The 15509-nt window shown below is 55.9% G+C and overlaps 2 protein-coding genes and 1 pseudogene across 10 annotated transcripts in view; 2 read left to right on the forward strand and 1 right to left on the reverse strand.

The window, feature by feature from the left end:
• Positions 1-15509, forward strand: part of PTPRT (protein tyrosine phosphatase receptor type T) — a 554909-nt gene that overhangs the window by 472668 nt on the left and 66732 nt on the right. The window lies entirely within an intron of this gene.
• Positions 8528-9994, forward strand: LOC146542929 (uncharacterized; annotated as a pseudogene).
• Positions 13547-14759, reverse strand: LOC146542930 (uncharacterized). The gene has a single exon (XM_085241845.1). It carries the CDS (start codon positions 14441-14443, stop codon positions 13547-13549), a length of 897 nt encoding a protein of 298 aa, XP_085097971.1. The 5' UTR covers positions 14444-14759.

Here is a 15509-nt window from a genome sequence, read left to right on the forward strand (position 1 = left end):
AGCTGCTTTGTATGTCTGTAAAGGGAGCCTGTATAGCAGCAAAGGGAAAGTACATTCCTATCCTTTGTATCTGACCAATCTTTGTAGGCCAGATGGGGAAGGAAGGGATGGAGGTGGGAGCAGGGAGAGCAAGCAGAGGGCAGAGGGCCCCTTCATCACCCTGCCCTCACTGCTTTGTCCACAGGACAGCACAGGGTAACAGGTTATCATCACAGCCAGCAGCTTGCAGACCTATCCGTAAAGCAAATAGCAGTAATCAAAAGGATCAGATTAGAGCATGAGTGACAAATAGACAGCTGTTGCACCACCAAAGTGGAGATATGTGGGCAGTATGTTTTATGTATGAAGGTCCCTCAGCAGCCCATGTGCAAAGAAGCATCACAGAAAGCAGAACCACCACCACACAGCCATGGCAGCTGTGCCCTGTGTGTCTCTGGTTCCATTCTGCTCCCTTGGGTTGAAAGGAGCTGAACTCAAACTGTGGTGCCTATATAGGAAGCTTACTGCAGCTTGCTGCTTCCCTACCAGGTTTGTGTCAAATCAATCATAGTGGATTACACTGGCTTAATAAATGCAATCCCATTTCCTTCAGCTCCAAGGCTACAGCCTGGTTACTGTGAGCAGCTTCTATAGCTCAGTATGGAAACATTTTACTGTGCTGGGTGTCGCAGCCTCAGCCCACACTATCATTCATCCTTGTCTTCTCCAGCAAGGCAAGGGCATGCTGCTTCAAATACTGGCAGCTGGCACGACGGTGGTGCTCACTGCAGACAAATGCTGACCTCAGGTCCCCATGTTGCATGTGCTCGGGCGCTCAGGGCTCTGGAAGTCAATGGTTTCACCAGCCGACCTCTTCCTCGTTCCCCATCCCTGTTTTGCACTGGGATTCCAGACTTATGGTTTACCTTCCAGAAAGAAAGAGACGCAACAACTGCTCATTTTAGGGTGCATGAAAGGGTTTATTGAGAGTGCCCAGATCCCCCCGCGCCCTCTCTGTGGCAGCAGGGCCATCCCGGTGCCGTCCTCGTAGTCTCGTAGTGGAGTGGAGATGCCTCAGCCTCTCCCCTGCCTGCGTTTTCCGTCCCCGTGCCGTTCGTGGTTCCCGGCTCAGGTCGGGCCGCCCGCTCACAAGCGAGGCCCGTCGGGGTGCCGCGCGTGCTCTCCGGCGCCCATCTGCCGCTCCCGCGCCCGCGTTAAGGACCTTAAAGCCCACTCAGTTGCAGCCCTTTGCCACGGCCTGGGTTTCCACGCGGCAGCTCGGGCATCACAGCTCCATCCAACTTGGCCTTGAATGCCTCTGGGGACGGGGCACCCACACTTCTCTGGGCAGCAGTGCCAGGGCCTCACCGCCCTCTCAGTAAAGAGATTTCTCTTTGCATGGAACCTAAATCTCCCTCTGTTTTGCTTAAGACTCTTCTCCCTTGTCCTGTCTCTGTCTGGCAGTGTGAACAGTTGCTCTCCCTCCTGTTAAGCTCCCTTTAAGTACTGGGAGACTTGGAATCCAGAAGCAAGAGGCATGAGATTTGCTTGTAAGCAGAGCTGGGTACAGACTGCCTGCCTGCATGGGCAGGTGAGCCTTACAAGCAGTAACGAGCCGCTTGGTGGGGCAGTCAGTGCCATGATGGCAGGGGATGGCTGCAGGATGGGCTGGGCTGTGTGCCTGCGGGTCGGAGTGCCAAAGGTAAGCTGTTTACAGCCGTGGTGGGAATTACTGTCACTGAATGCAGCGTGAGAGGCTGGTCGAGCTGTAGTGTTTCTTGTTGGCAGTAAAACCCAGGGAGGTTTGCTTAGTCTGTAGTGTGTGTAGGGTGGCACTCACACTGTGCATCTTCCAAGTGTTGTAGCAACAGCAGAGATCAAATTTACGTAAGGGAAGGCAACTTTTCTTACTTTCTGGAGGCAAAAATTAAGGGGAGGTGTTTGGAAATGCTGTTACACATAGATGATTGAAAAAGAGGTTGCAGTAACATCTTGTCCTAGTTTTTTCTTAGTTGTCCAAGAAAACCAGATGCCAGGCCTTGTGCTCGCTGTGTTGGATTAAATGCTTATCTTGTACATCCAGGTTATGGCTTACAGTAGCACCTCTGTCTGTTTTCTGGGAGGAATATAAGCCATGTCAGCTCTCTCCTGACTGGCACAACTGTCTTACTTCCAAGGGGCTGCTGTCTGTGTGCTGCTGCACAAAGCCACGGGCACAGCTCACCTGCTCTGTCTTCAGTATGGTACTCCTCTGAGCCATTTAAGCGTGCATTTATAAGAAAAGAGGAGCTGTATTTAATTCCTGTCTGCGCCAGATTAGAAAAGTTGAGACCTGGCAAACCAACCAAACTGCAGCTTGCCTCTGGTGGGAGCTCGGGCCACTCCGCCTCGTTTGGTTGCACAGGGGAAGTGCTGTAAAAACTAAAAAGCATTCTTGAAGTTGAATCTCATCATCCACGTTGCAGCTGGGAGTCACCTGTTTGCATCCAGCTTAATGTCTGTTCCCAAACGTGCTGCTTTCAGCCTTGCTGATGCTTTGTCTTATGAGATGTGAGCTTGAACAAAACTCTGAAATTTCAGGGAACCATCGAACGACTTGGGTTGGAAGGGACCCTGGCATGCGTGTCGTCTGGCCCCGTGGACTTGTGCACATTCAGTCTTACCAGGTGCCTGTGGCAGCCTCTGCTGTGGCCGTGCCAAGGCACCTCCCCTCAGCTGCAGGCAGAGAGCTGGCGCCCAGCACAGGGGCACTGGGCAGAGGAGAGAGATGGGCACCCAGGGAAGGGTTCCTAGTGTGGGAGTTGAGCCCGATGGTGTCACGGTGCTGAGAATAAACAGTTCCATGCAGGACACACTACATGGAGAGCTGGCACCAGTTAGGTGGTAGCCGCCTGGGGGTTAAGAGTCTCAGGGTTCTGGGAGTAAAGTGCTGCAAAGTAGTGGCATCTGGGTTTCTCAATTGTTTTCTTTTTGACAGTCTTACGCTCTTCTGTTCCCAGAGAGCAAAATCATCACAGTGTGGTGGTTCTGACTTAATGGTGTTGCATCACAAAGCAGTGGTCAGCCTAAGCAGAATGAGAGCCCTTTTTGATATCTGTGTTTATCATTTGCAGTTAAATGCCTTAGTCTTCCTATCTCAAAGCAGTGGCAACTCATCTGCTTTGCATTTTTAAAAAGCAGCTCTTTTACAACAGTGCCTTGTTGAAGACATGTTGTCCCCACCTGCTCCAAGAGGGCAAGGTCGGAGCTGGCCTGAAAAGGAGAGCCTCAGCGGCACCTTCCGTGGAGCAGATGTGAAGGGGAGCTGCCCCAGAAGCAGCCCTGAGGCTCAGCCTGGGTGGGTGGCTGCTGCCGGGCAGGACAGGCCCCGTCTGCAGCAGCTCCAGAGGAGGACAGGCAGCAGCAGCACGGTGGGCTCTGCGCTCCCCAAGTGCCGTGCCAAAGCCCCTCCCTGGTCGCTGGTGGCCGTGCGGCCTCAGGTGCAGCTGCCACACGGCCGGGCTGTGCTGCAGCAGCAGCCAGAGCCCTGCTCAGCCCTCTGCCCCCCTGGTGCGTGCTGCCACGCAGTCACAGAGCTGGGGCTCTCAGGGCTCTGGAAGTCAACGGTTTCACCAGCCGACCTCTTCCTCGTTCCCCGTCCCTGTTTTGTACTGGGATTCCAGGCTTATGGTTTACCTTCCAGAATGAAAGAGACGCAACAACTGCTCATTTTAGGGTGCATGAAAGGATTTATTGAGAGTGCCCAGATCCCCCCGCGCCCTCTCTGTGGCAGCAGGGCCATCCCGGCGCCGTCCTCGCAGCCTCACAAGCGAGGCCCGTCGGGGTGCCGCGCGTGCTCTCCGGCGCCCATCTGTCGCTCCCGCGCCACCCGCCTCAGCCATTCACGGTCTTCGTCCTCCCGCGGCGGTTCCTCGAAGCGGCTGCGCTGGTTGAGCTCCCCGTGCCAGGAGGAGCTGCGCACCAGCCGCCGGGGGACCTGGAGCGGCTGCGCGGCGGGCTCCGTGCTGGGACGCTGCGGGACCGCCGGGCAGATCTCGTGTCCCGCCGCTCCCTGGTGCGCTGCAGCCTTCCCTGGGGCCGGCGGGTCGGGGGCTGAGCCGAGGGGCGCCAGTCAAGGCGCTGCTTGCCAAAGATCCTCTGGCGGCACAGGGGGCAGCTGGGGTTGTTGGCCGTCCACTGCTGGATGCACACCCTGCAGAAGATGTGCCTGCAGGGCAGAGCGCGGACGGTGTCCACGATGTGGTCCAGGCAGATGGGGCACCGCTCCTCGCGGGCCTCCACCGGCCAGACCCACGCCTTGCGCCTCGGGTTGGGAGCCGCCTCCTGGCTCATGGCTGCGGCTGCCCTGGCGCTGTGGGGCTCCAAGGATGGATTTGGAGCCCCAAGGATGATGGATTCGCTGGAGGCTGCCTCTTGCGGAGCAGTCGGCAGCCTCTGCGCCTCCACTCGCAAATCGCTCGCAAGACTGCTGTCTCACGCACTGGCAAGGTCTCAGTGTCTCGTGCTCCCACAGGAAGACGCTCACACCTCGAGAGTCGCCAGCAAGACTCAACGCAGGCTGGGCCCGCTGGCTATTTGTAGGCACCCGGCGCACTGTGAGGTCACGGGCTGACTGTGACTCTGCGATGCCGTCACCAAGTGCGCACATAGGTGGAGCTTTGCTGTCCGGTTGCCGTGGCGTTCCTATTGTTGGCATTGGCCTGCCCGAGTCCACCCAAGGACTTTCAATGGGACATTTTCACAAGCGGTGACAAATAAAGGATTGATTGAAGCAACCAATGGAATGGATTTGGTGTTGCCATTGATCAGTGCTGTAGCTGTGACCGTGCTGGTGTTTGATAGCAGCGCTAGCAAAGTGAATGCTATCCTGGGTATTTTTCACCAAGAAGTGAAGGGGCAGTGCTTAGCAAGAAGGGATCCCTGTCTTGGTGGGGAAGGAGCAGCGCAGCTTCTCTGTTTCTCTTGTCTCCTTAATTTCTCTCCCCGCCCCTCCTCTGCACCCTCCAGGACTTTCCCTCACATCCTAACCTCATCTGTTCCCTTTTGGGGTGTCTTTCAACGTGTCTTGGGTGGAGAGTCATGAACATCAGTCGTGTGTTTATAGCACGTTCCTCTTGGAGGGTGTTATCCTACTCAGGGTATGAACTTTAATATTTCCTTCAGCCTGCTCCATGTCAGTTGTCAGTCATTGGTTCTCCTGTCTTATTTGTTGGTTGGTTGGGGGTGAATGTTTTAATTCCCTTTTCTGGCCAACGTATTTGTGGAAGGAAGCCTTTGTTAGTCTTCACGTCCCTTGCCAAAGCCGCGTCCAAGTGTGCTTTGGAGAGCGTTGGCGGCCAAGGGGCTTTTCTGCAGGGCTGCTTTCCAGCTGGTCACTCCTCAGGTGCCCTGGTGCCTCGGGTCGTTCCTCCCCGAGGGCAGGACTTTGCACTTCCCCTTGGTGCAATCCTGGAGATTCCCCTCAAGCCGTTTCTCCAGCCCGCCCGGATCCCTCTGGATGGCTGCACGGCCTTCTGCTGCGTCAGCCGCTCCTCCCAGTTTGGGATCCTGCGCGGCCTTGTGAGGGTACGCTGTGTTCCGTCACCCAGATGGTTCTTGAGGCTCTTCTGGGGGACTGGACCCACTTTTGACCCCTGCAAAGAGCCTGCAGGGTGGCTGCAGTTCTTCCAAATTCAGCAGAGCAGCAGATCTGTAGAGGTGCAAAGGGGCATAGGTATCTCAGCTTTGCATTGTTGGCAGATTGCCCCCAGTCATTTTCCAGGTGCAGGTGAAGTTGTTTCATGGCACAGTTACAACTGTATCCCTGATGGCTACGCTTGCTGATGGCCCTGCTAGCATGTAAGCATCTCATGCTGCCCTCTGAATGTGGTCATCCAGCTTGCAGCCCTGTCTCTCAGCTTCATTTCCCTGCCTCAGGTCCCTGCCTCGTGTCACAAACTCGCATTTCACTCCTGTAGCCTGATCTCTGCAGTGAATCACTGCATATTAATAGTCTGAAATAGTCTGGATTTCCCTTCCCAACAGACTTCCCTGGTAGCGACTCTAAGCACCGCTGCATCTCTCTGTATGCTTAGACTCACATAATGGCTTCGGTTGGGAAGGACCTTAAAGCCCACTCAGTTGCAGCCCTTTGCCACGGCCTGGGTTTCCACGCGGCAGCTCGGGCATCACAGCTCCATCCAACTTGGCCTTGAATGCCTCTGGGGACGGGGCACCCACACTTCTCTGGGCAGCAGTGCCAGGGCCTCACCGCCCTCTCAGTAAAGAGATTTCTCTTTGCATGGAACCTAAATCTCCCTCTGTTTTGCTTAAGACTCTTCTCCCTTGTCCTGTCTCTGTCTGGCAGTGTGAACAGTTGCTCTCCCTCCTGTTAAGCTCCCTTTAAGTACTGGGAGACTTGGAATCCAGAAGCAAGAGGCATGAGATTTGCTTGTAAGCAGAGCTGGGTACAGACTGCCTGCCTGCATGGGCAGGTGAGCCTTACAAGCAGTAACGAGCCGCTTGGTGGGGCAGTCAGTGCCATGATGGCAGGGGATGGCTGCAGGATGGGCTGGGCTGTGTGCCTGCGGGTCGGAGTGCCAAAGGTAAGCTGTTTACAGCCGTGGTGGGAATTACTGTCACTGAATGCAGCGTGAGAGGCTGGTCGAGCTGTAGTGTTTCTTGTTGGCAGTAAAACCCAGGGAGGTTTGCTTAGTCTGTAGTGTGTGTAGGGTGGCACTCACACTGTGCATCTTCCAAGTGTTGTAGCAACAGCAGAGATCAAATTTACGTAAGGGAAGGCAACTTTTCTTACTTTCTGGAGGCAAAAATTAAGGGGAGGTGTTTGGAAATGCTGTTACACATAGATGATTGAAAAAGAGGTTGCAGTAACATCTTGTCCTAGTTTTTTCTTAGTTGTCCAAGAAAACCAGATGCCAGGCCTTGTGCTCGCTGTGTTGGATTAAATGCTTATCTTGTACATCCAGGTTATGGCTTACAGTAGCACCTCTGTCTGTTTTCTGGGAGGAATATAAGCCATGTCAGCTCTCTCCTGACTGGCACAACTGTCTTACTTCCAAGGGGCTGCTGTCTGTGTGCTGCTGCACAAAGCCACGGGCACAGCTCACCTGCTCTGTCTTCAGTATGGTACTCCTCTGAGCCATTTAAGCGTGCATTTATAAGAAAAGAGGAGCTGTATTTAATTCCTGTCTGCGCCAGATTAGAAAAGTTGAGACCTGGCAAACCAACCAAACTGCAGCTTGCCTCTGGTGGGAGCTCGGGCCACTCCGCCTCGTTTGGTTGCACAGGGGAAGTGCTGTAAAAACTAAAAAGCATTCTTGAAGTTGAATCTCATCATCCACGTTGCAGCTGGGAGTCACCTGTTTGCATCCAGCTTAATGTCTGTTCCCAAACGTGCTGCTTTCAGCCTTGCTGATGCTTTGTCTTATGAGATGTGAGCTTGAACAAAACTCTGAAATTTCAGGGAACCATCGAACGACTTGGGTTGGAAGGGACCCTGGCATGCGTGTCGTCTGGCCCCGTGGACTTGTGCACATTCAGTCTTACCAGGTGCCTGTGGCAGCCTCTGCTGTGGCCGTGCCAAGGCACCTCCCCTCAGCTGCAGGCAGAGAGCTGGCGCCCAGCACAGGGGCACTGGGCAGAGGAGAGAGATGGGCACCCAGGGAAGGGTTCCTAGTGTGGGAGTTGAGCCCGATGGTGTCACGGTGCTGAGAATAAACAGTTCCATGCAGGACACACTACATGGAGAGCTGGCACCAGTTAGGTGGTAGCCGCCTGGGGGTTAAGAGTCTCAGGGTTCTGGGAGTAAAGTGCTGCAAAGTAGTGGCATCTGGGTTTCTCAATTGTTTTCTTTTTGACAGTCTTACGCTCTTCTGTTCCCAGAGAGCAAAATCATCACAGTGTGGTGGTTCTGACTTAATGGTGTTGCATCACAAAGCAGTGGTCAGCCTAAGCAGAATGAGAGCCCTTTTTGATATCTGTGTTTATCATTTGCAGTTAAATGCCTTAGTCTTCCTATCTCAAAGCAGTGGCAACTCATCTGCTTTGCATTTTTAAAAAGCAGCTCTTTTACAACAGTGCCTTGTTGAAGACATGTTGTCCCCACCTGCTCCAAGAGGGCAAGGTCGGAGCTGGCCTGAAAAGGAGAGCCTCAGCGGCACCTTCCGTGGAGCAGATGTGAAGGGGAGCTGCCCCAGAAGCAGCCCTGAGGCTCAGCCTGGGTGGGTGGCTGCTGCCGGGCAGGACAGGCCCCGTCTGCAGCAGCTCCAGAGGAGGACAGGCAGCAGCAGCACGGTGGGCTCTGCGCTCCCCAAGTGCCGTGCCAAAGCCCCTCCCTGGTCGCTGGTGGCCGTGCGGCCTCAGGTGCAGCTGCCACACGGCCGGGCTGTGCTGCAGCAGCAGCCAGAGCCCTGCTCAGCCCTCTGCCCCCCTGGTGCGTGCTGCCACGCAGTCACAGAGCTGGGGCTCTCAGGGCTCTGGAAGTCAACGGTTTCACCAGCCGACCTCTTCCTCGTTCCCCGTCCCTGTTTTGTACTGGGATTCCAGGCTTATGGTTTACCTTCCAGAATGAAAGAGACGCAACAACTGCTCATTTTAGGGTGCATGAAAGGATTTATTGAGAGTGCCCAGATCCCCCCGCGCCCTCTCTGTGGCAGCAGGGCCATCCCGGCGCCGTCCTCGCAGCCTCACAAGCGAGGCCCGTCGGGGTGCCGCGCGTGCTCTCCGGCGCCCATCTGTCGCTCCCGCGCCACCCGCCTCAGCCATTCACGGTCTTCGTCCTCCCGCGGCGGTTCCTCGAAGCGGCTGCGCTGGTTGAGCTCCCCGTGCCAGGAGGAGCTGCGCACCAGCCGCCGGGGGGACCTGGAGCGGCTGCGCGGCGGGCTCCGTGCTGGGACGCTGCGGGACCGCCGGGCAGATCTCGTGTCCCGCCGCTCCCTGGTGCGCTGCAGCCTTCCCTGGGGCCGGCGGGTCGGGGGCTGAGCCGAGGGGCGCCAGTCAAGGCGCTGCTTGCCAAAGATCCTCTGGCGGCACAGGGGGCAGCTGGGGTTGTTGGCCGTCCACTGCTGGATGCACACCCTGCAGAAGATGTGCCTGCAGGGCAGAGCGCGGACGGTGTCCACGATGTGGTCGAGGCAGATGGGGCACCGCTCCTCGCGGGCCTCCACCGGCCAGACCCACGCCTTGCGCCTCGGGTTGGGAGCCGCCTCCTGGCTCATGGCTGCGGCTGCCCTGGCGCTGTGGGGCTCCAAGGATGGATTTGGAGCCCCAAGGATGATGGATTCGCTGGAGGCTGCCTCTTGCGGAGCAGTCGGCAGCCTCTGCGCCTCCACTCGCAAATCGCTCGCAAGACTGCTGTCTCACGCACTGGCAAGGTCTCAGTGTCTCGTGCTCCCACAGGAAGACGCTCACACCTCGAGAGTCGCCAGCAAGACTCAACGCAGGCTGGGCCCGCTGGCTATTTGTAGGCACCCGGCGCACTGTGAGGTCACGGGCTGACTGTGACTCTGCGATGCCGTCACCAAGTGCGCACATAGGTGGAGCTTTGCTGTCCGGTTGCCGTGGCGTTCCTATTGTTGGCATTGGCCTGCCCGAGTCCACCCAAGGACTTTCAATGGGACATTTTCACAAGCGGTGACAAATAAAGGATTGATTGAAGCAACCAATGGAATGGATTTGGTGTTGCCATTGATCAGTGCTGTAGCTGTGACCGTGCTGGTGTTTGATAGCAGCGCTAGCAAAGTGAATGCTATCCTGGGTATTTTTCACCAAGAAGTGAAGGGGCAGTGCTTAGCAAGAAGGGATCCCTGTCTTGGTGGGGAAGGAGCAGCGCAGCTTCTCTGTTTCTCTTGTCTCCTTAATTTCTCTCCCCGCCCCTCCTCTGCACCCTCCAGGACTTTCCCTCACATCCTAACCTCATCTGTTCCCTTTTGGGGTGTCTTTCAACGTGTCTTGGGTGGAGAGTCATGAACATCAGTCGTGTGTTTATAGCACGTTCCTCTTGGAGGGTGTTATCCTACTCAGGGTATGAACTTTAATATTTCCTTCAGCCTGCTCCATGTCAGTTGTCAGTCATTGGTTCTCCTGTCTTATTTGTTGGTTGGTTGGGGGTGAATGTTTTAATTCCCTTTTCTGGCCAACGTATTTGTGGAAGGAAGCCTTTGTTAGTCTTCACGTCCCTTGCCAAAGCCGCGTCCAAGTGTGCTTTGGAGAGCGTTGGCGGCCAAGGGGCTTTTCTGCAGGGCTGCTTTCCAGCTGGTCACTCCTCAGGTGCCCTGGTGCCTCGGGTCGTTCCTCCCCGAGGGCAGGACTTTGCACTTCCCCTTGGTGCAATCCTGGAGATTCCCCTCAAGCCGTTTCTCCAGCCCGCCCGGATCCCTCTGGATGGCTGCACGGCCTTCTGCTGCGTCAGCCGCTCCTCCCAGTTTGGGATCCTGCGCGGCCTTGTGAGGGTACGCTGTGTTCCGTCACCCAGATGGTTCTTGAGGCTCTTCTGGGGGACTGGACCCACTTTTGACCCCTGCAAAGAGCCTGCAGGGTGGCTGCAGTTCTTCCAAATTCAGCAGAGCAGCAGATCTGTAGAGGTGCAAAGGGGCACAGGTATCTCAGCTTTGCATTGTTGGCAGATTGCCCCCAGTCATTTTCCAGGTGCAGGTGAAGTTGTTTCATGGCACAGTTACAACTGTATCCCTGATGGCTACGCTTGCTGATGGCCCTGCTAGCATGTAAGCATCTCATGCTGCCCTCTGAATGTGGTCATCCAGCTTGCAGCCCTGTCTCTCAGCTTCATTTCCCTGCCTCAGGTCCCTGCCTCGTGTCACAAACTCGCATTTCACTCCTGTAGCCTGATCTCTGCAGTGAATCACTGCATATTAATAGTCTGAAATAGTCTGGATTTCCCTTCCCAACAGACTTCCCTGGTAGCGACTCTAAGCACCGCTGCATCTCTCTGTATGCTTAGACTCACATAATGGCTTCGGTTGGGAAGGACCTTAAAGCCCACTCAGTTGCAGCCCTTTGCCACGGCCTGGGTTTCCACGCGGCAGCTCGGGCATCACAGCTCCATCCAACTTGGCCTTGAATGCCTCTGGGGACGGGGCACCCACACTTCTCTGGGCAGCAGTGCCAGGGCCTCACCGCCCTCTCAGTAAAGAGATTTCTCTTTGCATGGAACCTAAATCTCCCTCTGTTTTGCTTAAGACTCTTCTCCCTTGTCCTGTCTCTGTCTGGCAGTGTGAACAGTTGCTCTCCCTCCTGTTAAGCTCCCTTTAAGTACTGGGAGACTTGGAATCCAGAAGCAAGAGGCATGAGATTTGCTTGTAAGCAGAGCTGGGTACAGACTGCCTGCCTGCATGGGCAGGTGAGCCTTACAAGCAGTAACGAGCCGCTTGGTGGGGCAGTCAGTGCCATGATGGCAGGGGATGGCTGCAGGATGGGCTGGGCTGTGTGCCTGCGGGTCGGAGTGCCAAAGGTAAGCTGTTTACAGCCGTGGTGGGAATTACTGTCACTGAATGCAGCGTGAGAGGCTGGTCGAGCTGTAGTGTTTCTTGTTGGCAGTAAAACCCAGGGAGGTTTGCTTAGTCTGTAGTGTGTGTAGGGTGGCACTCACACTGTGCATCTTCCAAGTGTTGTAGCAACAGCAGAGATCAAATTTACGTAAGGGAAGGCAACTTTTCTTACTTTCTGGAGGCAAAAATTAAGGGGAGGTGTTTGGAAATGCTGTTACACATAGATGATTGAAAAAGAGGTTGCAGTAACATCTTGTCCTAGTTTTTTCTTAGTTGTCCAAGAAAACCAGATGCCAGGCCTTGTGCTCGCTGTGTTGGATTAAATGCTTATCTTGTACATCCAGGTTATGGCTTACAGTAGCACCTCTGTCTGTTTTCTGGGAGGAATATAAGCCATGTCAGCTCTCTCCTGACTGGCACAACTGTCTTACTTCCAAGGGGCTGCTGTCTGTGTGCTGCTGCACAAAGCCACGGGCACAGCTCACCTGCTCTGTCTTCAGTATGGTACTCCTCTGAGCCATTTAAGCGTGCATTTATAAGAAAAGAGGAGCTGTATTTAATTCCTGTCTGCGCCAGATTAGAAAAGTTGAGACCTGGCAAACCAACCAAACTGCAGCTTGCCTCTGGTGGGAGCTCGGGCCACTCCGCCTCGTTTGGTTGCACAGGGGAAGTGCTGTAAAAACTAAAAAGCATTCTTGAAGTTGAATCTCATCATCCACGTTGCAGCTGGGAGTCACCTGTTTGCATCCAGCTTAATGTCTGTTCCCAAACGTGCTGCTTTCAGCCTTGCTGATGCTTTGTCTTATGAGATGTGAGCTTGAACAAAACTCTGAAATTTCAGGGAACCATCGAACGACTTGGGTTGGAAGGGACCCTGGCATGCGTGTCGTCTGGCCCCGTGGACTTGTGCACATTCAGTCTTACCAGGTGCCTGTGGCAGCCTCTGCTGTGGCCGTGCCAAGGCACCTCCCCTCAGCTGCAGGCAGAGAGCTGGCGCCCAGCACAGGGGCACTGGGCAGAGGAGAGAGATGGGCACCCAGGGAAGGGTTCCTAGTGTGGGAGTTGAGCCCGATGGTGTCACGGTGCTGAGAATAAACAGTTCCATGCAGGACACACTACATGGAGAGCTGGCACCAGTTAGGTGGTAGCCGCCTGGGGGTTAAGAGTCTCAGGGTTCTGGGAGTAAAGTGCTGCAAAGTAGTGGCATCTGGGTTTCTCAATTGTTTTCTTTTTGACAGTCTTACGCTCTTCTGTTCCCAGAGAGCAAAATCATCACAGTGTGGTGGTTCTGACTTAATGGTGTTGCATCACAAAGCAGTGGTCAGCCTAAGCAGAATGAGAGCCCTTTTTGATATCTGTGTTTATCATTTGCAGTTAAATGCCTTAGTCTTCCTATCTCAAAGCAGTGGCAACTCATCTGCTTTGCATTTTTAAAAAGCAGCTCTTTTACAACAGTGCCTTGTTGAAGACATGTTGTCCCCACCTGCTACAAGAGGGCAAGGCCGGAGCTGGCCTGAAAAGGAGAGCCTCAGCGGCACCTTCCGTGGAGCAGATGTGAAGGGGAGCTGCCCCAGAAGCAGCCCTGAGGCTCAGCCTGGGTGGGTGGCTGCTGCCGGGCAGGACAGGCCCCGTCTGCAGCAGCTCCAGAGGAGGACAGGCAGCAGCAGCACGGTGGGCTCTGCGCTCCCCAAGTGCCGTGCCAAAGCCCCTCCCTGGTCGCTGGTGGCCGTGCGGCCTCAGGTGCAGCTGCCACACGGCCGGGCTGTGCTGCAGCAGCAGGCAGAGCCCTGCTCAGCCCTCTGCCCCCCTGGTGCGTGCTGCCACGCAGTCACAGAGCTGGGGCTCTCAGGGCTCTGGAAGTCAACGGTTTCACCAGCCGACCTCTTCCTCGTTCCCCGTCCCCGTTTTGCACTGGGATTCCAGGCTTATGGTTTACCTTCCAGAATGAAAGAGACGCAACAACTGCTCATTTTAGGGTGCATGAAAGGATTTATTGAGAGTGCCCAGATCCCCCCGCGCCCTCTCTGTGGCAGCAGGGCCATCCCGGCGCCGTCCTCGCAGCCTCACAAGCGAGGCCCGTCGGGGTGCCGCGCGTGCTCTCCGGCGCCCATCTGTCGCTCCCGCGCCACCCGCCTCAGCCATTCGCGGTCTTCGTCCTCCCGCGGCGGTTCCTCGAAGCGGCTGCGCTGGTTGAGCTCCCCGTGCCAGGAGGAGCTGCGCACCAGCCGCCGGGGGGACCTGGAGCGGCTGCGCGGCGGGCTCCGTGCTGGGACGCTGCGGGACCGCCGGGCAGATCTCGTGTCCCGCCGCTCCCTGGTGCGCTGCAGCCTTCCCTGGGGCCGGCGGGTCGGGGGCTGAGCCGAGGGGCGCCAGTCAAGGCGCTGCTTGCCAAAGATCCTCTGGCGGCACAGGGGGCAGCTGGGGTTGTTGGCCGTCCACTGCTGGATGCACACCCTGCAGAAGATGTGCCTGCAGGGCAGAGCGCGGACGGTGTCCACGATGTGGTCCAGGCAGATGGGGCACCGCTCCTCGCGGGCCTCCACCGGCCAGACCCACGCCTTGCGCCTCGGGTTGGGAGCCGCCTCCTGGCTCATGGCTGCGGCTGCCCTGGCGCTGTGGGGCTCCAAGGATGGATTTGGAGCCCCAAGGATGATGGATTCGCTGGAGGCTGCCTCTTGCGGAGCAGTCGGCAGCCTCTGCGCCTCCACTCGCAAATCGCTCGCAAGACTCCTCTGTCTCACGCACTGGCAAGGTCTCAGTGTCTCGTGCTCCCACAGGAAGACGCTCACACCTCGAGAGTCGCCAGCAAGACTCAACGCAGGCTGGGCCCGCTGGCTATTTGTAGGCACCCGGCGCACTGTGAGGTCACGGGCTGACTGTGACTCTGCGATGCCGTCACCAAGTGCGCACATAGGTGGAGCTTTGCTGTCCGGTTGCCGTGGCGTTCCTATTGTTGGCATTGGCCTGCCCGAGTCCACCCAAGGACTTTCAATGGGACATTTTCACAAGCGGTGACAAATAAAGGATTGATTGAAGCAACCAATGGAATGGATTTGGTGTTGCCATTGATCAGTGCTGTAGCTGTGACCATGCTGGTGTTTGATAGCAGCGCTAGCAAAGTGAATGCTATCCTGGGTATTTTTCACCAAGAAGTGAAGGGGCAGTGCTTAGCAAGAAGGGATCCCTGTCTTGGTGGGGAAGGAGCAGCGCAGCTTCTCTGTTTCTCTTGTCTCCTTAATTTCTCTCCCCGCCCCTCCTCTGCACCCTCCAGCACTTTCCCTCACATCCTAACCTCATCTGTTCCCTTTTGGGGTGACTTTTAACGTGTCTTGGGTGGAGAGTCATGAACATCAGTCGTGTGTTTATAGCACGTTCCTATTGGAGGGTGTTATCCTACTCAGGGTATGAACTTTAATATTTCCTTCAGCCTGCTCCATGTCAGTTGTCAGTCATTGGTTCTCTTGTCTTATTTGTTGGTTGGTTGGGGGTGAATGTTTTAATTCCTCTCCCTTTTCTGGCCAACGTATTTGTGGAAGGAAGCCTTTGTTAGTCTTCACGTCCCTTGCCAAAGCCGCGTCCAAGTGTGCTTTGGAGAGCGTTGGCGGCCAAGGGGCTTTTCTGCAGGGCTGCTTTCCATCTGGTCACTCCTCAGGTGCCCTGGTGCCTCGGGTCGTTCCTCCCCGAGGGCAGGACTTTGCACTTCCCCTTGGTGCAATCCTGGAGATTCCCCTCAAGCCGTTTCTCCAGCCCGCCCGGATCCCTCTGGATGGCTGCACGGCCTTCTGCTGCGTCAGCCGCTCCTCCCAGTTTGGGATCCTGCGCGGCCTTGTGAGGGTACGCTGTGTTCCGTCACCCAGATGGTTCTTGAGGCTCTTCTGGGGGACTGGACCCACTTTTGACCCCTGCAAAGAGCCTGCAGGGTGGCTGCAGGTCTTCCAAATTCAGCAGAGCAGCAGATCTGTAGAGGTGCAAAGGGGCACAGGTATCTCAGCTTTGCATTGTTGGCAGATTGCCCCCAGTCATTTT

The sequence above is a fragment of the Meleagris gallopavo genome, chromosome 22, assembly GCF_905368555.1.
Source record: "Meleagris gallopavo chromosome 22, MGAL_WU_HG_1.1, whole genome shotgun sequence".
Classification (NCBI taxonomy): domain Eukaryota; kingdom Metazoa; phylum Chordata; class Aves; order Galliformes; family Phasianidae; genus Meleagris; species Meleagris gallopavo.

What these genes read in the sequence shown, in the direction of transcription:
- LOC146542930 (XM_085241845.1), bottom strand. Translation starts at nt 14,443, where the DNA reads ATGCCAACAATAGGAACGCCACGGCAACCGGACAGCAAAGCTCCACCT.